Raw genomic sequence first — 21,976 nt, forward strand, 5'->3', positions numbered from 1 at the left:
CATCTGACCAATAAAACTTAAATGAAAAGCAAAGACACCAGCTCTGGGAGGTGCAAAGTGGAGATTATGAGGCACAGAGTTTCAATTATTGTATGACCATCAGGGACTACCATGAATATTGGTTATGACCAGGTCCCATGGAGGAGATAAAGTAGCACCACGTAAAAGAGGTTAAAACCTGGACTGTGTTCCTTAAATAAATCTGTCAGCTTTGCTTACTTTTACCCCTTTATGGATCAAACAAAAATAGGACCCACCAGATTTGTCTGTAACACAACCCTCCCATGTACTGTGGAACCAAGAGATGATCCCTGAGTACAGGATCCATTTTCCAAACTGAGTGGGGTATTAACTCTGAAAATGGACAAAGCTGAACAGAGCTTTCTGCCTTCAGGCACTCACCGATTTCAGCAGTTTGATTTCATCCAGTGCTGTTTCTGTGTAGTGCTCAGCACTCTTCACTACTTTCATCGCCACAAACCTTTTCCCTCTTAAACACAGACATAGCAAGTTAGTGATAAGTGGTCTCCTAAATTCTCTTAATTCACTTGCATGCAAGACCCGGTTATTATGGATTGTTTCTTTAATAACACAGGAAGATAAGCTCCAATTCACTCATGTGAAAACTGTCTGTAGGGCTCTTACAAAACCCAGTTAGTTTTCCTTGCCTTATACATTTAAGGCAAACTATACTTTGACTGGCCTGAAGTGCTGGAACAGAAACAGCTGAACACACAAGCATTCTTTCTACATACATGCATGCAATGTAAATGTTAATACCTGTGCACATGCTAACGCAATCATCTTTTCTGACATTGTAAGCACAGCACATGTAAGATCATAAGAGAAGTATGCTAGTCTTATCTGTGCAAAGATTATCTACTCTGGATTCTTGGCAGAAATGCCAGCAAAAGAACAAAAACCTTACTGAATGTCCCAAGATAGCCACACCGTGGAAAAGTGCCCCCATCCTAGTTTCCGGATCACATGGTATCGCCCATTGAATAGATCTCCTATTTTCACAAGATGATAACCACCTGGAAGAAGTAAATGGGAAGTTATCAGTTCAAACCATCATATGGATGTCAAAGAACAGACAGGTGGAGCACAAACCAAGGCTTAGGAAAAATTCACTCAACACATTTTGATAGGCTAGTTAAACATAATGGGCACATGCGTGTTTTCTCCATGTGAATGCTGCTAGAGTAGCCTCACTGTTTCCTCCTTGGCATTTTGTAAAAAACCCACTAAGTTTATATGAAAATAAATATGCTCTAATTAAAGTTGACCTAGAATGATTTAGTATGAAGGTGCTTTTATAGGCAAAGAAGGAGGTTATGCTGGTGTCAGGGATGAATCTTTTCCTACCCCAGTGGGGAAAAAAATCCCCAAATTAGACCAGACTATAAGCCTCTGAAAACTGTTTACAGATGCTGAGCAGAGATGTGTTAAGAGTTTGGCAGCTAATTTCCCTGAAGGTCTCAGATGCACTGAGCATGAGCCATCCCCACACAGCTCCTGTGTGGGCTGGACTGCACATGTACTATCCACACCAGCAAAATGAGCATGATTCATCCCAGGCTTGAGTAGAACTTTCCCAAAATTGCTCCTCTTGATTGCTAGAGGGAGCTGCGGCATCAGACACCAGAATGGAGAGCAGGGATATTGTCTCTCCTGTATTCCCAATGTCCCCCCTCCTGGTGTCTGGGCAGCATGGGAGAAGAAAGTAGCATCACTGAAATATGCAGAGGGATGAAAAGCCAGGGACAGGGAAACTAAAGGCGGCTGGAGGGGACAGGGGCAGAGGGGTCTCTGTAACCATTACAACACACAACCTTATAGAACTTGGAATTGAACCCTGGATTCCAGAGTCTAACATACCTGCCGATGACAAGTATCTGTGGAAACCCCCTGGAAAAGTGTACATTTCATCTCCCTCTAGTGGCTGATCCACAAAGATGGCAGCCTGCTACTGCTATCAGCTACTCCATTAGCTCAAGTGGCAGAAGTCTGTGCGGTGATCTAAAGGGTCAAACCATTCTCATGACCCATGTAGGAGTCCAGCTCCTTTTCAAAATGATGTTTTTATGCATTTTCCTGTGTTAAAAGAACATTAAATCAAGCACTAAGAATTTAGAAAATGCTATAATTAAGATTTCCTGTGCAACATTTCTTTGGTCCCCTTATGCGTATGCACTGAGAGTCTTTAGTAACATGATCACATAAAAGTGACAGAGTGTCCTGTGGCACCTTATAGACTAACAGACGTTTTGGAGCATAAGCTTTCCTGGGTGAATACTTACTTCATACTATTTTCCCCCCCACAAAATCTCTGCCTCATTCAATGCACAAAATGGATGTTGCTCAGGGATTAAATCACAACTGTGTAGTGAATGAGACTGCTGTCTATAGAATCCCTATCTCATTTTGCTGCAGAATTGGAGTAAGTGTTGTGAAGGAGGCAGGAGACTGCAGGAAGGGAAAGGATAGTTAAGGAATTTGAATGCCACTTTGGAGAAGTGAATTCTCTCTTTGCTTCTGCCATAAGGTTTCAATAATATACTGGGCAAGTCACTTAAAATGAGATCTCTCATAAGTGGCTATTAATTTGTTCTTCATTTTCTGAGTACACAATTAGAGATACCTGGGGCTTGAGCTGCAGAAGTGCTGAGCACACTCTGCTGCAACTGAAGGCAATGGAGATCTATTCTAAATAGATCAAGTGCTATAAACCCCCTAAGCACTCTGGGGAAAAAAAATCAAACCCTAGTGGTCTCAAATTAGGCACTCATATTAGCGGATACTTTTGGCTTAATCTCTGTGCCTCAGTTCCTCAGCCGTAATATGGGGATACCACCACCTTATCTCAAAGGCGCTGTGATGATAAATTATTTGGAAACACTCATTCTATGGTGATGAGTGTCATTAAAAAGCCCACAAGGAAATTAATAAATTCTGTATTCAGGACAGGGTCTGAAGGGTGTGCAGTAAATAAGATACAGACACTGCTGAATAGTAAGAAGACAAAATATTCAATAACTATCCATACAGTGAGCAACATCCAATCCCGTGTACTGAATGAGACATGGGCCTGTGAAAAAAAGTGTGATCATAATTCAAGACTGTCACAATACACATGCACAAGGGGGCTGAATTAATGTTGCATGGACAACCTTATTTCTGGCATTTCCTAACTTTTGAAAGCGTGACTTTTCAATCTTAACATTCCTTTTAAGACAGGTGTTTGTAACTAAGTCTATTTAATAACAGTTTGTCAATGTTTCTACTGTTATTTACCTGGCAAAACTCATCCAGGGCTCGCTCGCTCTTGCTACCGTTTGTGCCAACACCACCAAAAGCAACACACTTTCCTGCACGTACTGTTGATAAGTGCTCCACTGTAACTTGCACTACTGTGATGGACCCAGGGCAGTACACCTATCCCATGTATTTGTTTTAGGTGTATACAGTGTCTATACATAGCCCTCCCTGCTGGTGCTGTAGAACCTATGGATAATGTTTTCACCCCTCAGCTCATAGAGGGGCGAGATACTACACCCATTCCAAAATGTCAGGGACAGCCCCGTGGACAAAGTATATAATACCTACTGTCTACAGTGTAGACTTAACACTTGTTCCCTTTTTTGCTTTTCCCCCCACTGCCTGCATTGAATGGTTCTGACCTGCATGAAGAGCTGTGGGCCCAGAGATCCAGAATATGCTACAGGGAGGGAAGAAGTTTATTTTATTCCTTTCATTCATTTCTTTGATAGTTTTTTCCCCTTTCATTTTGTTTTTATTTTACTTTGTAGCTGAATAAAGTTTTTCATGTTTCTCCCTCAGGATCCAATGACAGGAATGCTCTGGGTCTCTCTGTGTAGGCCAGAGTTCTCCCCATTCCCTTAATTACGCCAGAGGAGCTCTGCAAGGAGAGCATGGTAGAGAAGTGGGTTTACTTGCACAAATATGGTGGGCATAACTGACTCCATTCTATTTTCAGAAATGTGCATGCATTTCCTCTTATCTTTTCAGGAGAATACCAAGGGAAGGGGACAGGGGAAAAAACAAAACAGAAGAGTTTTCAAAATGAGAAGCTGCTTTTTTGTTATATTTGTGTCTTGTTGATCTGGGCTGTTTTCATGTAGCCATCTTGACAGAAGACAGAGTCAGTGTATTGAGCTGTCAAAGACAAGTTATCACTGAAGAGTGGGCAGTAGCATTCAGGGATTGCACTGGGAGAACCAAATGCTGTGAATCAGTTGCTAGGTGAGTGTTTGCGATCTACATTAGCACTTCACCAGTGCAGATCATCACAAAAGCAGCGGGCACAGCCATCCTTAGAGCATGGTTTCGAAAGCCTGTGAACTGTTGCTACCAGTTGTGTGAGAATCTTTGGTATGTTACAGGCATGTTAGAGGGCTGCAGAGCCTAGAGGGGTTCTCAAAGGCAAAAATAGGAGGTAGGTGCCCAATTCCCATTGAAAGTCAAAGAGAGCTGGACACCTAAGTGTGCTGTCTTAGAAAATATACCCATAAATTTGTTTGTGTGAATAATCTGAGCACTGATGACATCCTTAAATGATGCATTAAAAACAGAACCCTCAGCTCAGATCTTGACAGGTAAAGAGCCTTTCAGATGACCTTTAAAAAAAAAAAAAAAAGGAGAATAGAATAGGTAGGTGCAGCTGCATGGCTTTACCATCTTAACGTGACTTCAAAAAATGCGGCCATAAGCAGAGATTAAAGTCTCAGAACCTTGACTCTTCTCCCTTCCACAGCTGACAAATGCACCTTCCAAGGAGAGCTCAGCTAATTCTTTCCTCTTCGAGGCAGATGGGTAATGGATTTGTCAAGTGTCCCAATGATCAGATTGCAAAGTATGCAAGTTAACACAGACAGAACAGTGAGGACCAAACTTATCCCCACATCTTAGAGGTAAAATTTCAAGCAGATCCTGGCTTGGTTTGATAGCCAAAAGGAACCTCTTCCCGAGTGATGGGAAACCTCACGAACAAGAGTAGAAAGGTTTAAGAATCTTATCAACCAACAATTCTAATATCCACATCACAGTAGTCACAAGTTAGCTTCCCATTCTGACAGACTCTCTTTATCCACCAAGGAAATACAGTCTCTCTCTCGCTGTGCATACCTCTTAGGAGACAAGGGACAGAGTCTACACTAACTGCATCAGCGCAGCTGTAGTGCTTAAGTGAAGATACGTCTCTGCCTACTGGAGGAGAGCTTCTCTCGTCCGTGTAGCTAATCCACTTCCACGGTAGTTATGTCAACGGGAGAAGCTCTCTCGCCGACATAGCACTGTTTACACCTGAGTTAGATCGGTATAATTATGTCACTCATGGGGTGTGGATTTTTCACACCCCTGAGCGACAGTTATACTGATATAAGTCTGTAATTGACCACAGTCTTAATGCCCACAGGGGAGAGAATGCCACCAAACTGTATTTAGCAAGAGTCTAAAGAGGCAACCTCTCACCTTTACAGTAATCATTTGGATCCTCCTGTTCATCATCATCTGATCCCAGGATTTCCTCCTCTTGTTCAGGGAGATCATTCTCTGAATGAGTAGCAGGGCCTCGATGTTGAGTTTCAGGCCTGAGAAGGTATGAACATAAAGGTGCAGACACATTAGGTTTCAATTCAACAGAAAGAATTGGAGAGGGGATAAGAGAACAGTAGTAAGTGGCCTTCAGAAAACCTACTCTCACATTTAAAGGCTTTTACTCCCAGGTTAGAAATGCCAGGTGGCATATAAACAGCAGCTCTTTCCTCTTCATATCTGAGAAACGCAACTGACTGTTCTCTAGAGGCATTTTTTATAGTCAGAACAAGAAGCGTGCACAATTTTTACAATGAGTTAAAACCCAGCTGATACCACTGAGATAAGTTACTGACCTCAGGAGTTCTTCCAGTCTCTTTTCACACTAAAGATTTCAAGTCGGTGAGGTTTTTTAGCAATTTATATTTTAAAGCACTATTTATATTGAATCTGAGGACCATAAATGAGTAAAAAAACGTTAATTAGTTTAAGACTGATGTCATGCCCATTACATGAAACCGTCCCCGATTAAGAGGATTCAGTGACATTGCTTGGATACTGCAGTCCCTTCTCAGTGAAGCAGACTTTCACCATCTGCTTTGAGGAGGGGTTGGTATAAACCAGTTAGACTTTAGGAGTCGAACAGATATCTTGCAAGGAAAGAGGAATTAAAAACTTGCTCTTTAAGAAAAGAATTAAGTGGCTGCCATTTTAAAACCTGTGCCTTTTGTACTCCAATACAGAAGATGAAAGAGATTTAAAAGATCCCTCTTTTCTCTTACTAACAACTGAGATGTCTATAGATGAAAATTTCAGAGCCTAGTTAGCTTTTCACCATACATGTAGTACTAGGTTGACTGCAGGAACAACAAAGTTAAGTTGGTCAGTGTCACTTTCTGGTTCTCGTGCATCAGCACAATATTTTGGTTTCCAATGCTGTAAGGGGATGTTTAAATCCCCAAAAACATTAAGTTAAAATTTGAGTGTATGACAGTTTCAAAGCCACATACTGAAACTAGCTGTTAATGTCCCTTTAAGGGATGATACCTTCTAAATCCAGAAACACTCAAAGGAACCATGGAAACTGGTCCAGAGTAACATTTTCTCCCCACTTCGCCATTAGTTGCTAGCTGTCAGTGTTCAGTTTATGCTTATTAACTGAGGGCTGCAGGAAGGTCATCATCCCATTGTAATAAAGTACTGGGAAATGCAGAGAATAGGTGCTTTATCAGTTGCATTAACTGTGCCATTAGTAACAGACAGTGAAAGTCCTGAAAAAAGGAAAGTCTTTCGTCTGTTTTAAAGCAAATAGAAAAATACATTTATTAAGACATAAAACCTTACAGAGCTAATCAATCCCCTTCACAGAGTTATCCTACCAATCTTCTATAATGCACGAGAAAGTATGCAGTCTCTATCAATCATGTTTATTATGGTAGTAACTAAGGGGCTAACCAAGAACGGCGCCCCGTTGTGCTGGGCACTGTACAAACACTGTAGATATATACCATCACTAAGACTGCATTTTTAGAAGTGAAGTATAAAAAAAACTAGTTGACAAAATATATCAACGCATCTTTTCTTTATAGCATGACATACTAAGACAAGATCCATTCATTTACATTGAATCTTCTAGTCAGTGTGAATTAAAGTTCTACTGTATTACAACTAGTGTTTTCATAAGTTAATAATTGATGCCTCCCATCCACCTTGCTTAAAATTCTATTACCACGTTGCTCAAAAAAACCCAATGATTACTGAGGGCATGTCTACACTAGAAATGTTAGGTCAACTTACAACCACCGCAGTGGTTCATGTCCACACTACCCTCTTTTTGCCAGAGGTGCGCGTCCTGACCAGGAGCGCTTCCACCAGCTTAAGAGGGGCGGCGTGGAGGGCTGAGAGCACACCTGGCTCCCCGCTCCAGGATGGAGCAGTGAAATTGACAAGAATGACACCCAACAGCTGATGTAAGTAACAGTTTCTACAGGACACTACCTTGCCCTAATTACGACATAAGCCTCTCCTGGAGGTGGAGTTTTATGTCGGTGTAGTAGGGCACTTACATCAGCAGGAGCAAGGCTGTAATATGTGCACTAACGTAATTATGTCGACGTAAGTTGCCTTACGTTGACCTAACTCTGGAGCGTAGACTAAGCCTGAGGCAAGTGCTGGTTACGTTAGTCAATACAGTATTAGATGTGGACTGCAGTCTTAGCTGTTCAGAACTGAACTATAAGAGTCACGTTAGTCACCTTAGGACAGCATGGAGCACACTATACAATTTACATTTGCACAAGTGATCGGTTTGGTTTTAATGGAAGGCCATGGGATGCGAAGGCAAGTTTCACTTAACCCTTTCCCATGCATATGCTGCACTACTCATGAGGATTTCAACCCTTTTTTATAAGCTGAACAAGGCAATTAGTCTTAGCAGCCTATTAAGACTTATGTAACTTATCAGTATTGCTGTTCTCCAGAGAATTTGACAGTTGGTCTTGTGTATTTTAGGGCATCATGAGGCCTTGTGCTTTAAGAATTCAGCACTTGACAAGTCATGTAGATCACTGGTCCTGAACTGTACCACATGAACATTTCCAGGAGATTACCACACTACAGTGATGCATGCATCTATCTGTATTCAAACAGCAATGATTTCCAATACTGTAGTTTGACCTAGTTCACGACTGTAAGCTAAAAATAAATGGAAAAAACCCAAGCAGTTCTCTGCACCCTGCACAGCTAGCTGAAGTCTGTCACTTTATTTGGTGAAAATTAGAGAGGGAACAAGTTCGTATGCTACCCCAAAACTAGGCCAGATAGTAAATACAAGAGGACAGAACCAAACTGCAAAGGAACATGGTGTGGCTAGGGCTGTGTTATTTGTATTATCATAGCACCTAGCAATACTCCCTATGGATCAGGAGCCCACCGGGCTAGGGGCTGTACAAGCATAGAACAAAAAGGTGGTCCTGCCCTAAGACAAGACACAGATGGATACAGACATATGGGGGAGTACAAGGAAACAATATTGGTCAGCATGATAGTCAGCTGTCTCAGCACACCAACAGACTACCTGTTGTCAATTTTTTTTGTAGCCATGGCAAAGTGGAGTTTTAAGGAGGGGTTTGAAGAACAACAATGAAGTGGCTTTAAGGATGTTGCTCCTTTCAAGGACCAGTTTGAAAACTTAGCAAGTGGATGATGGAGTGAATGATAAATGATGGGTCGGAAGGGGATAGGCCTTGAAGAGGTTTGAAAGTGAAGACAAGTTGCTTATATCTGATGTGCTAGAGAAGGGGGAGACAGTGGAGGGATACAAAGAGCGGTGAGATGGTCAAAGCAGCAGGCTAGGAAAATTGTCTCGGCAGCAGCATTCCAAATGGATCCGAGTGGGGCAAGACTGCACAGTCAAGGCCAGAGAAAAAAAGGTTTCAGTAATCCAGACGTGCTATGATGGATGAGAGCCTTGGGAGCTGCAGCAATGAGAAGGGTTTGGGTGCTAATACCCAGTTTACACCCAGGGGGAGGAAAAACAGCAGACAGAATAGGGAATTTAAATCCAGCAGCCACACCCACCACAGTCAGTCTCCTCAATACTGCCCTAAGATTTTTTTCCCTTCATGTAACTAAGTACTACATAGTTGCTTCAGGGAAGGTGTGGGACAGGAACAAGAAAGTGGGGCCACAAGAAGATTCATCTTAAGTGGTCCACAACGGAATGTTTGAAAACCACTGATGTACTTTGCAGTGCTCTTCCTGCATCAAGGAAGTTATCAGAAACCACCCAGGCCATTCTGCTGGAAATTTATAACCCCCCTTTGCCCCCCATCCTAAATGGAACCAACATGTCATGGCTATTGACCATCTGGTGTCTGATGCACCCTATAGTTTGCATCTCGCACTGTCCCACAGCTGAGATTCAGTCTTGCAAGACATGACAGTTCTACATTACAGTTAATTATTCCCCTATTATTAGCCATATGTAACAGATCTTCATAATAGCATTTAAAATTAAAAATTCTCTCCTCCAAATTATCTTTGCTCTACTACTCAAATTCATTAGAAGGCATCAGACTCCCCATAATAGCCTGACTTCTAAAATGCCAACTGCAGGGCCAGATCAAAAGGGGACACTAATATGGTCAAAGTAAGTAACAAGATTAAACTCTCTACTAAATAGAGAACAAGAATTCAGTCAAACCAAACCCCCAAATATTCTCACACAAAAACCTCATAACATCCACCCTGTCTGCATCTTTCACCCAGACAGCCTAGCCTACAAAGAGGCAGATAGGGCTGCTGGAGAGAGCAAGAGCCCCATTGCCTGTATTTAAAATGAGGGAGTAAGAAGCAGATAGCTGTCAATATGGCAAAAATGCTAAAAGAAGCCTCGAAAGAAACCACACTTGGGTGATATATAGCTACTCAGCAGAATTTAGAGACTATAATTTTTATAACTATCATGCTCAATGCTACACTAAAATGCACCCTGATTTGAATTTTTATATTTGTTCCCTCTACCTCCTAATTAATCTCAAGAGTTAACTAGATTTGCAGCTTGCCTCTGCAATCACATGATCAGATAATATTTTAAGGAAGAAGAAAAGATGACGTCGAGTTGCAGTATTCTAAGGCAAGCGTGAGAGCTTTCATGGAATCCACAAAAGTCTTCATCTAGGGACACAAAAGTCCTTTTTTCCCCTCTAAGGAAGCCCTTACGAAGAGCAGTAGTTCACACGAGACAAAAGAAAAGCCTACCTGCACGAAGCACGGACTCCCATTGATAGAGATACCCCTGAAGATGAACCAACAGTTTTCGAAAGAGCCATTAAAAAAGAATCAGCTAGCAGATTGTTCAGGCAGCAGAGGTGCACACACCACTGGAGGAGTGCTGGCTCTCCCTGAAAGCAGCAAAGCTTTGTGCGAGAGGGAGGGAGAGAAAGGATGTGTCTCCACCACCTAGCTGCAGATGCATAGCACTGCATTGCAGGTAAAGGGCCTTGCAGCAACACTGAGGGGGTTGCTCTCAGCTGAGCTTTCTGCAAATTTAGTCATACTCTGGGTTGAATATAAATAGATTCACCAGATTTCCTTGATGTTTACCTGGTTCTACAGTCTTCCCCTGAAGAAATGCTGAATTCAGTCCGATTCAGTTTTATCTTCCTGAACTGAAAAAGCCTCTCCTGATTTTATCTGCCTGTTCGACAGCCTTTTATGGGACCAACTTCTGTTGGAGAGAGAGACATGCTTTCGAGCTTACAGAGAGCTGAAGAAGAGCTCTGTGGAAGCTTAAAAGCTTGTCTCTCACTGACCGAAGTTGGTCCAATCAAAGATATCATCTCACCCGCCTTGTCTCTCTATCATCCTGGGAACAACATGGCTACAACAACACTGCATATTCAACAGTCCACTAGATTCACAGCTTCCAATGAGCATGAGTGTCATTAACTGCTGATAGTCCAACCCTTTTGATATAGAAACCCCAGGGCAATAAAGCAGGAAATGGAGGGTGTTCAAGGTAAGAAACATTTTCTTAAGTTATTCCAAACTCCAGCAGCTGTGGTTACAAAAAGAACTCCTCATTCTTTGTTAAATCACACAAAGATGTGAGAATGTTCTAAATCATTTAAAAATATTAACTGGACATAGCTTTCTAATGCCAGGTGTTCAGCATCTTTCTTGGATGCCATAAAGGTATTTCAGCACACATTTATCTTCGGCTTTGTGGAATTCACAAGGGGAACAGATCAGCAGAAGTATGACATTAATGTACAATTTCTGAGTTTGTTGGCAATTAAAAATGCTTTCTGATAGAAGTACTTAAAATTATACACTATGGATCTTACTCTGTAGTACTTACTGAGGCAAATCTCAATCAGTTTAAGATTTCCCCTCATGACAGTAGGATTGGGCTCTTATCAATATTCAACTTATAGTCAACATTGAAGAATACTTAACTCCCTCAGTAAATTCTCAGTAAATTACTCTTTAGTAAATTCAACACTGCCTTTTAATTTAATAAAAGCTGTCAGCCACTTGGCAACATCTACATATCAGAAAAGTCTTAGTTATATGCAGTATTTTTTACACAATAGCCACAAATTACTGTGTATTTACAGAATATAACACACAATTACTCCATCAACCTCTGCTGTTCGTTGCAAGAGTTCTGGCTCCTTAGCTTCTTGTGGGAATCTACTAGAAGGGCATTCAGGTTTGGCCATCTGGTGAGAGAAGGCTGAAAGGGATCCTTTTACTTGTTCCCCAACTGCTTAAACTAGCCCGAACAGAGAGGTACAGAGAAGGTAAAAGCTTTATCTATCAGACACCCTGCCTGCATGGAACCTTTTCTTATTCTCCCACTGCTGTTGCTCCATTGATGTTATCAACAGTAGCCAAGCACTAGAGTAGATTGGCCACTGGTACCACTGTGCCATCTACTTCTGTTCTAAGCTGGTCTATGTTAGTGCTCTCTATGCTGTTAGTAGCAGTAGAACTGCACCACAGCTAGTACAAAGGTGCAAGATTTCTAGACTTGTCAGCATACACAACCTGAGTTTACTGGGCTATGTTTGCATTTCATTATCACATCTAAGAATTTTATTTTCTGTACACCCACTAGTCAGGAGCTAGAAAGGCATTTAAACCTTCCCCCAGGTGACCAAGAATAAAGGAAGGACCGGTGCCTTTTTGTAGCAGTCTTGTATGAAAAATAAACTTGTAACAAAATATTCTCCCCCCTTGGAAACATCAAAAATGCTACATCTGCCTTCTCTATTGTGTGTACCTGTTAGCGGCTCAAATGTGAAAATGGCTCTCGTGCTAAATGGAGGGATACAGTGATGAAAGCCAACAGCTTTCCCCCCCCAAGTGTTGTTACACAAGTGCTAACTAAAAAGTCACACCACCCTTCCCTTACCCTCCTTGTCATGTACTCAGGTTTCACTTCCATAGTAGCTGCAATGGAACTGTGCAACAGAGTTTCACCGTAGATAAAGAACCCATCTTCCCCATTTTCCAGGTCACCTCTCAGAGGCCATCAGCCCCATCTATACAAAGGTGATGAAACCTTTGAGCCATTTGCTAGCCATGAGTTTAAGATTTATGTGAAAGGTTTTATCCCCATTAAGAGAGAGACTTCAGTTGAGCAATCTTCAGAGTGTAGTAATTAATCCAGCGTAAACTAAGGCCCGGCCTGCCCTTAAACTAGATTGACAATAGCCATGTTGGTCAGGGGTGTGGAAAAAAAAAATGCGCCAAATGCTGTAGTTTTGCTGACCTAACGCCTAGTGTGCACACAGCTAAGTTGACAAAAGACTGCTTCCATCAACTTAGCTACTATCCCTTGGGGAGGTGGTATTCCTACACTGATGGAAACAACTCTCCAGTCAGCAAAGACTGCGTCTTCATGATATTATGCTGGCACAGCTATGGCAATTTAGTTATGCCAGTCTAGTCTCCACAGCATAGTCATAACCTGAGTTACAAGGATAAGGTATTGCTACTGACACATTCTGGAGTTCTTCCAAAAGGTCAGAGTCAATTTCCACCTTACTCATCTTGCCCACGTTTTCCTCATGTCTGCATGCCCTTCGCAGCAAGATCTTGCTTCACAGGCAAGATGTTAAAAAGGTGTTTTTACTTTTTTCCTGGAGGAGACTAATGCCTTTGACTAGGCTCTTAAACCCTGAATACCCATCCCACCTTCGCTTTTGACATTAGTATATCAGGTCAAGTTCTCCCCAAGAGAACGACGTCTGCCTAATTGCTGTTTCTTAGAGCACCTGCAATGAGAGAGGCAAGGTCTTATTAATGCACATCCAGTCAAAGGAATGCCTGCTTCTGTTGCCAGCCTCCGCGCTTTTCTTATCCACAAGGTTTGCAGAGCAACAACATCGAGATCTCTGCATAAATTTGACACGTCATTATTGTTTGGACTCAGTCCTGTAGTACAAATTCAGGTACGGCATTTCAGAATGTGTTTCCAGGTTAGGTGGACATCGCTCGCTACCTTGAAACCTGCAAATGTACCTTTTCGTTACAACTTATGGCTAGTCCGTTTCACCTACATCCTTGAAACTTTTTAAATCTGAAGGAGCTGGGGGACCAAATATAATTCATACTTTATGAAGCAAAGTTACCATCCTGTAGTTCTTGTTCTTAAATATTTTGTAATTATAGGCGATCCACCCACTCTCCCATAAATTTGGCATAAGTTTTTATTCTCCCTCCCTTTTGTTCAAACACAGAATTAGTAGTTACAACCAACAAAGGCAGGCCTGTGACATCTGCTGACGTAGTTTAACAGTTTCAGAACTATAAAGCCATAGGAGTTCTATTGTCAGGAGAAGAACTCACAGGTGGGGAGATATTCTAATAATTCGTTTTTGAAAAGCTATGTTTCTCATAGCAGCCAACGCATACAAGCACTTTTGTTTAGTGGGAGTTCAATTTGAAGATTAGAACCACTGAATTCCACATTAAGATTGTGCTAATGTACACATAAGCGAAATGATTAAGTTTCTTGTTCCTCACTCCCACTCCCCCCACAAGCATTTAATAGTTCTACAAAACAGAACTGTCTGCCATATCAGCTGCACAAGCTGTGAAGAGCTTCCATGGAAACCAGCAGAGTTTAATTTATGTCTTGTCACGTGCAGTTTGATAACCACTTTTGTATTCGAATGAAAAAATCTTGTGGGCAAGTCACCAACTTTTGACATGTGTTCTGAATGCTTCTGGAAGGTTTTGCATTGGTATTAACTGCAGAGAGCAATAGGAAAAACCTAATCCAAAGCCCTAAGGGAGGGCAAAGCCTTCAAGGAAGAAACTGAGGACAAACTTGAGGAGGTCAGGACCAGAAGATATTCCAAGGGAAATAGAAAAGAGATGTTGAAGAGATGTAATATAGCAAAGTGAGAAGCCACCATAAATACCATTCTCTTGTACTCCTGATTTCAGTAAACTCCCTGCTTACCAGGGTGCGAAGGTGGGGAGAGAGAAGCTGACCGACTTGCATCTTGTGAGCCCTCAATTAAGTAGTGTTTGTTTTGGGGCAGAAAAGTGACTGATCAGACCCCAGTGCATCCCAAGAGCCTTACCTGCAGGACTATGGGTAATTGCCCACCACTATTTTAGATTAAATAAATGGGAGATTGTTTTGTATCACAAATGCTGTGTCTGTTTACGCTAGTTGAGATGTTTCCTCATCACTGTACTACCACCTCTGCATCTCCACTGGTGGTAGTAACGGTGGGAGTGCTAGGGTGGCAAGACACTGACACCTGTTTCTATCCCCAATCTGCTCCCACACATCTCCATTCCTGCCACTCAGAGCAGACATCCACACCTGGCTCCTGTCTACCCACTGACCCTCCCCGAGCAATCCCCTTTCTTACTTCTCTGAATCCCAATGTGGCTGCTTCCTCCATCTCCTCTAGCTGCCAGTGACTGGGTGGGGAGAGAGGGTTGGTGAAATTTGATGGCATTAGCTTATTTCAGTTAGTAATAACAGTCAGATTCTAGACTAATTTAAATGCATTTGTGGATGAAACAGCATGATAGCTGAAGTTTTACTTAGATAACAGATGCAGATCACAAAGTAATGGAATTTTCTCATTACAGAAATTGGCTCTCAACTGACAGAAGCCTCTAAAGCAGGGGTCGACAACCTTTCAGAAGTGGTGTGCCGAGTCTTCATTTATTTAGGTTTTGCGTGCCAGTAATACATTTTAACGTTTTTAGAAGGTCTCTTTCTATAAGTCTTTAATATACATACAACAATAGTTTAGTTATAAAGTAAATAAGGTTTTTAAAATGTTTAAGAAGCTTCATTTAAAATTAAATTAAAACGCAGAACCCCCCGGATAGGTGGCCAGGACCCGGGCAGTGTGAGTGCCACTGAAAATCAGCTCGTGTGCTGCCTTCGGCACACATGCCATAGGTTGCCTACCCCTGCTGTAAAGAGTCATTGGCTCAAGTGTGTGTGTGTGTGTGTGTCCACTGCAAAAGCCTTTAGAACACCTACAAAAGTGCTTGGGCATGCCAGGAAAGACTGAAAATATAGAAGAATATTTTGCATTGATAACATCTGTCAGAGGATCTCAATGGGCTTCACACAGAAAGTTCCCCCAATTTTACAGATGGGTGAACTGAGGCACAGAGATTAGTGATTTGTTTGAAGTCCATGTGAACCAGAAGAATCAGGAAGAGAACTCAGACTCAACTCCATTCCTGTTTTAGCCACTATAGTCATGTGGCCCCTGACATATCAAACAATAGTACACTCCAATCCAAGTACTGCATTTATGTTTAGTCCCTGTATTTTAGTGCTGTTTAGAGTAGGGACCATCCTTTATTCTGTTTGTACAGTGCCCACCACAATGGGGTTCTCCTGGTCCACCACTGCAGCTCTCAAGCACTACCCCAACCAAAGCTAAAATTTCACATATCAAGCAATTTTGGGTGCCCATCTTGACACCTTAAATGGCCTGCTTTCCAGCCAAGTGACAAGTGCCCATCCTCTGGAAGTCAGGTCCCTTTAAGGTATCTCACACGAAGCATTCAAAATTAGTCACTTTTGAAAATACAGGCTACAGTCAATATTAATGAAGTATAGAGAAGAGCAGATGACCTTCATAAAATGAGACTTCAAAATCTAGGATCATTTAGCCTGTAAGGGAAAAATAACTAGGTAGATGGAACTTGAGGTACACCTCTACCCCGATAGAACGCAATCCGATATAACACGAATTCGGATATAACACGGTAAAGCAGTGCTCCGGGGGGGCGGGGCTGCGCACTCAGGCGGATCAAAGCAAGTTCAATATAACGCGGTTTCACCTATAAAGCAGTAAGATTTTTTGGCTCCCGAGGACAGCGTTATATCGGGGTAGAGGTGTATTAAGCTATAAATGGTACAGTGAAAAAAGTCAACCCCTCATTCACCATGTCCCATGACAAAGGATCACTCAATTAACCAGTACATTCAGAAATCAAAAGAAAATACTGCAGAGGATAATCTACAAAAAGACAAGTCAAATACTATAGCTATATAGTCACTATTATTTGTAGTTATTCATGCCAATGGTAATAAAATTCCATGGTCACGCTGCCACCCTTTCACTCCCTGCATACACAACACTGAGTACTTTGCATTATAGTTCTCTACTTTTTCTGAAGCATCAGGTATAAACCACTGCAGGAAGCAGGATATCAGATTTGATGAACCAGTAATCTTATCTGGCATGGGAAAGCCAGTATGCTAGTCAGTATCTGGGACATACACCCGTATAGTCAGGTGCAGGTCTGTTCCAACAGTCTGACATGAAGAAAACTAGCAATCAGGTTAAAAAAATCTTGTCTGTTTATACTGTGCTGTGGGTCAAGGAATTCAAAATGGAACAAATAGTTCGTTCTACAATTGCTTTGAATTTGAGTGAATTTTTTAGTCTCATTTTTAACCTCGAGTTTTAACCTCAGCAGCATCGCACAACAGATCTTTCCTCACAGCAGATGGAAGAGAACAGTTCAATCTTCTGAATGTTTGCAATATAAACGGCACTGAATAAAAATATCAAAGTTCCCAAGCAATAGACTATCAGAAACCTCAAATATCTAGTTCTATTATAATTTACAGGAAGTACACTTAATGCTCAAGACTGCGCACACAGCATGACAATTACAGATGTAATCTACACTTCAGAGAATGTGCAAGCCCAGAAAATTTCAATTAAAATTGGCTCCCTGTTAAATTGACTTTACAACTGATGCACTTTTGACAGCTACAAAGTGACAATAGCCAATATGTGCTGGTGATATCACCTTGACACCCACCAATTCCAATTCTAAGTCACAGCACCGAATCTGACCCAGAACAATTAAAGTACCAGAACTCCTACAACAAAAGCAGGACATATTCCAATATAAACAATATGATAAAAGTCATATCAAATTAACCTTGTAACATGATCAAAGAATGCTATTGCCTTAGACATGTTCTTACTATAGATCACTGCTGTTATAGCTAAATTTAAGGATACTCACGATTAGCAGAGCTGAAATTACATTTTCCCATTGTATTTTGATTCATGGGAATTCAGGTCACACAGATATATGCTGATTTTGCAGTGTCTCCACTTAGCCTGCTCTGTTTCCCATGACCCAGCAGGCTAGTGACAAAACTGTTTCTTGCTGAAGCACAGAGTTTTTGCAAGTTTCAACACACTAAAGAATCACAAACACTAAGCTTAGCAGGTGTAATGTCACAACCTGAATGCCCTTGCTCCAAACAAAAGTTGGCATTCATATGCATTTTTATTACCAAGTGTTCTATTGATTATGGAAGAATACATATAGAATTTTACTGGAAATACATTGTATTTCCTCAACCTCAACCCATCATTACCAAGGATAGGGAAAAAAAAAAAAAAAAAAAGAGGACACTTTGTAAAACTGCTGTTGTACAGATGGTGCCTTGCAACAATGGAGGATAAACACTGAGGGAAAACACTGAGGGCCAGATTCTACTAATCAATTTCAGTGTGATTTCTCATGGAGTAAAGTACTCAGTGAAAATAAGGGGAATGGGGGAGGGAGGTGGCAGGCAGAATTTGACTGGGTGATAGTTTTTCAGTGGGTTTTTTTCCAGTGAATCCTAACAATCAAACAAATGCCAGAACTTCCTATAGTCAGCAGTTATGGAACTGACTGTGACTAAAGACACTATATACGGTCAAACATTCAGGACACCCTCAGATAAGTTAATGACTTTCCTGTTTGGTCAAGGGTTACTAAAAGACTCTTCTGTGTATTTGATTCCTTACTTCACTCTGTATCCATTCCTTCACCCTAAAGCAGGGGTCTCAAACACACGGCCCGTGGAGTTATTTCCTGTGGCCCGCCATAGGCGCCGACTCCACCGGTAGCCGAGCTCCCTCCCCTCCTCCCCCCGAATGCACCGCATCCCTGCTCCTCCGCCTACCTCCCAGTGCTTCCCACCGCCAAACAGCTGTTTGGCGGCACTTAAGACTTTCCAGGAGGGAGGGGGGAGGAGCAGGGACACGGCGCTCTCAGGGAAAGAGGCGGGGCCGGGGATTTGGGGAAGGGGGGTGGAGTTGGGGCAGGGACTTTGGGGAAGGGGTAGGAAGAGGCAAGGCAGGGGCGGGGCCTCATGGACTAGACAAGCAGTCTGAGGTATGAAGTTCAGCATGTATGATTCTTTGCTGTGAGTAGTTGGGAAGAATGTGTTAAAAGTGGCAACGTATTCTGTATGAATAGTTACTTTAAAAAGTTCCTGCCATTACAGCTATGTTGATAGACTGTTAGCGTAGATCATCAGTGTTACTGACCACATAAGGAATAGTTACAGGTGTTTATATTTTATTAAAACCCCTCTTCACATTACAGTTTTTAAAACGTTGATACATTGACTTTTAATAGCATACTATATTACTTATCATTTTTGACTGTACTTTTATATTGTTGTATGAAAAGGTTTCAGTGATGCGGCCCTCGGGCCAATGTACTAGTCCTCATGTGGCCCTCGTGGTGATTTGCGTTTGAGATCCCTGCCCTAAAGTATATATTATATGGTTAATGTGTCTAGCAGCCTTCTCAATTAAAGACCTTTCAACTGATGGCATCAGAAATTTAACGTCTACTTTGACAGCTTTCGTTTCAGTTTAACTAAGGGCTAGTTACTTGACTTTTTAGATGTAAAGAGCTCTCCCTACCCATCCTTTATATATCCTAGTTCAAAAAGTTAAAAAGCAAGTCCTGGAAAAAGGTAGTAAAAAGATTCACATTATTTGTAAAGCAAGAAGTGGTCACCTTCTGGACAATTACAATCTAAATGGCTCAAATAAGTTGCTGCCTGCTCCACCTTAACTGTGTGCAACACTACCACTGAATTGCACCCTCCCACGCCCCTTTGCCCCTCTTAAACACATAGGAAATACCATAAAGTGAAAATAGTTTCTATTGTGTAACTTGAAGCAACAGGTAAAAGTTAAAGAGAGGATATTGTGAATTCTATAACGTGACTTGTTGCAATATACGTCATTAATTGTTCCATTATGTACACCGCTACCCCGATATAATGCTGTCCTCGGGAGCCAAAAAAATCTTACCGCGTTATAGGTGAAACCGCGTTATATCAAACTTGCTTTGATCCGCCGGAGTGCGCAGCCCCGCCCTCCCCCAGAGCACTGCTTTATCGTGTTATATCCGAATTTGCGTTATATCGGGGTAGAGGTGTATAATCTCTGTTCCACCATTTGCGACATATATACCAACAAAGTGATTTAAATTTAAATTTTAAATTTAAATTATTGGAGATATCCTATCTCCTAGAACTGGAAGGGACCTTGAAAGGTCATCGAGTCCAGCCCCCTGCCTTCACTAGCAGGACCAAGTACTGATTTTGCCCCAGATCCCTACGTGGCCCCCTCAAGGATTGAACTCACAACCCTGGGTTTAGCAGGCCAATGCTCAAACCACTGAGCTATCCCTCCCCCCCAAATAGTATTTGCTGCTATTTCACTAACAGTTTATACCTAGTATATTTTAGAGAATTATTTGCTCTAAAGATTGGCAAAACATGAGTGACAAACTAATTCATTAACCACGTCAACCACTCTCTACTTAGGGACCGAATCCAACATGCATGGTGATCAACTGTAGTAGGGAAAATGCTTTTAGAATTAAAGCTGCTTAGCCAGATGTTCAAAAGCTTGCTAATCAGACAAGAGCCACAATCCTCCCAGAGTAAGGACAGGAATACACACACCACCAGGTTACAGTATTTTATGATGAATCTCAATTTGTTCCTCCACTCCAGCAAGTAGCTGTGTCTCCTCAGAAGTAAAAATATTTTTGTTCAACTGCCCTTTCATCTCTCCTCTTTATCAAAGATCTGACCCTATTGGATAGTCAAGGATAGAAAGCCAAGAACCAATTTAAGTAACGGCCACTATATTTACACAAGGCAGGCTAGTTAACATGGACACTGAACTGTTTTACAGCAAGTGATGCTACAGCCACTGAACTGTAACATTTAACCTCAGAACAGTGAGATCCTTTACTGTAGCAAGCCTCAGTTCTTCTTAGGGGATTAACAAGTTATCTACAAACTGGAAGCCATGGAGACAATATCCTAATCACCCCTCAAAGGCAATTTTTCCTTTCCACATATCCTCACTCTCCTAACTCACAAGGTATAGTAGGTAACAAGTTATGTCCATCATGTTCACTCCCATAGGAGCATCATCAATTATTACTTCATGCCAACTTATTGCAAATGTCCCACAGATATTATATGGTGTATTCTAGAGCATGTGTAGACAAGCATGCAATTAGTTCAATGTGTCTGCCTCAACACTACACTTTCTACCTTCTTAGCAGCAATATATTTTCTATCATTTCTATGTTCCCTTCATCCCGCAAGTGGGACAGGTCCAAGCAGAAAATCCTTTTCTGTGTGATGTCACGCCAAATAAAATACAGGCAGGGAGGGAAAAAAAGCTTTAGAGGGCCTCATACATTACTAGCGCCTCTTCAGACATTCTATTTAAATCAATACATCAGTTAAGAATGCTGAACTTTATACAACAGATCTGAAGACCATGCAACTAAATTCAGTAAACAAGCCATGTGCCACAGCAGAAGATTCACAATGTACGTGCATAAGACAACATTTTAGAATTCAGAGCAGTGAGCTTGCAGGAGACCTGGGTACTATTAATATAATTGCAGGAGACCTGGGTACTATCACTGACTCACTATATGACTTTTTAAAAGTAATACTTTGAATTTAATTTTTCACTTGGTTCTCACAGCACTTTATAAAAGTAGGTACTATTGTTACCACTTGCCCACTGTCTGATCAAGGCAGAGTCAGGACTAGAAATTGGGTTTAATGACTCAACCCTGAGAGCTCCTCCTTTTCTTGATCTATAAGAAACAGATACAACTTACTCGCCTTTGTAAAGTGCTTTGAAATCCTTGTATGAAAGGTGTGAAACAGCTACAGAGTATTATAACAGAAGAAATTCTGCTGGCACAAAAGCATGAGTTACTGAAAATCCCACCTCCTCCAAGAGAGGAATAAAAGTATATTTTTATTAGTGGGCTAAAAACCAAGTGGCTGACCCCCAGTACTCAGTTTCAAAACCATGACAAATTCAGGACTAAGCAGTGTCCTGATGGAGGCTTTTTGCATTTAAACCTTAAATTTCAATTTGCGTGTATACTGGTATGTATTTTAACTTTTAGATACAAGTTATCCTTAAAACCTTCACAACCTGTTAATGTATAATTTGCAGATCTGATTAAATGCTTGTAGAATTGAAGTCAATGATTGAGAGAAAGAAAATAATACTGCCCATAATGAAAGATGGTAACCCATGCAGCTTCCTGA

General features: G+C 41.5%; 1 protein-coding gene across 1 annotated transcript in view; it reads right to left on the reverse strand.

The window, feature by feature from the left end:
* The window catches only part of SRPK1 (SRSF protein kinase 1), a 44,425-nt gene that overhangs the window by 19,799 nt on the left and 2,650 nt on the right, over positions 1-21,976 (reverse strand). The window contains exons 3-5 of the mRNA XM_065402343.1: positions 5,494-5,612; positions 929-1,037; positions 403-490 (exon numbers count right to left, since the gene is read on the reverse strand). Of these exons, the coding sequence (XP_065258415.1) occupies positions 403-490; positions 929-1,037; positions 5,494-5,612 (316 nt within the window). The remainder of the gene's footprint in view (positions 1-402; positions 491-928; positions 1,038-5,493; positions 5,613-21,976) is intronic.

This window comes from Emys orbicularis, chromosome 4, assembly GCF_028017835.1.
Source record: "Emys orbicularis isolate rEmyOrb1 chromosome 4, rEmyOrb1.hap1, whole genome shotgun sequence".
Lineage (NCBI taxonomy): Eukaryota > Metazoa > Chordata > Testudines > Emydidae > Emys > Emys orbicularis.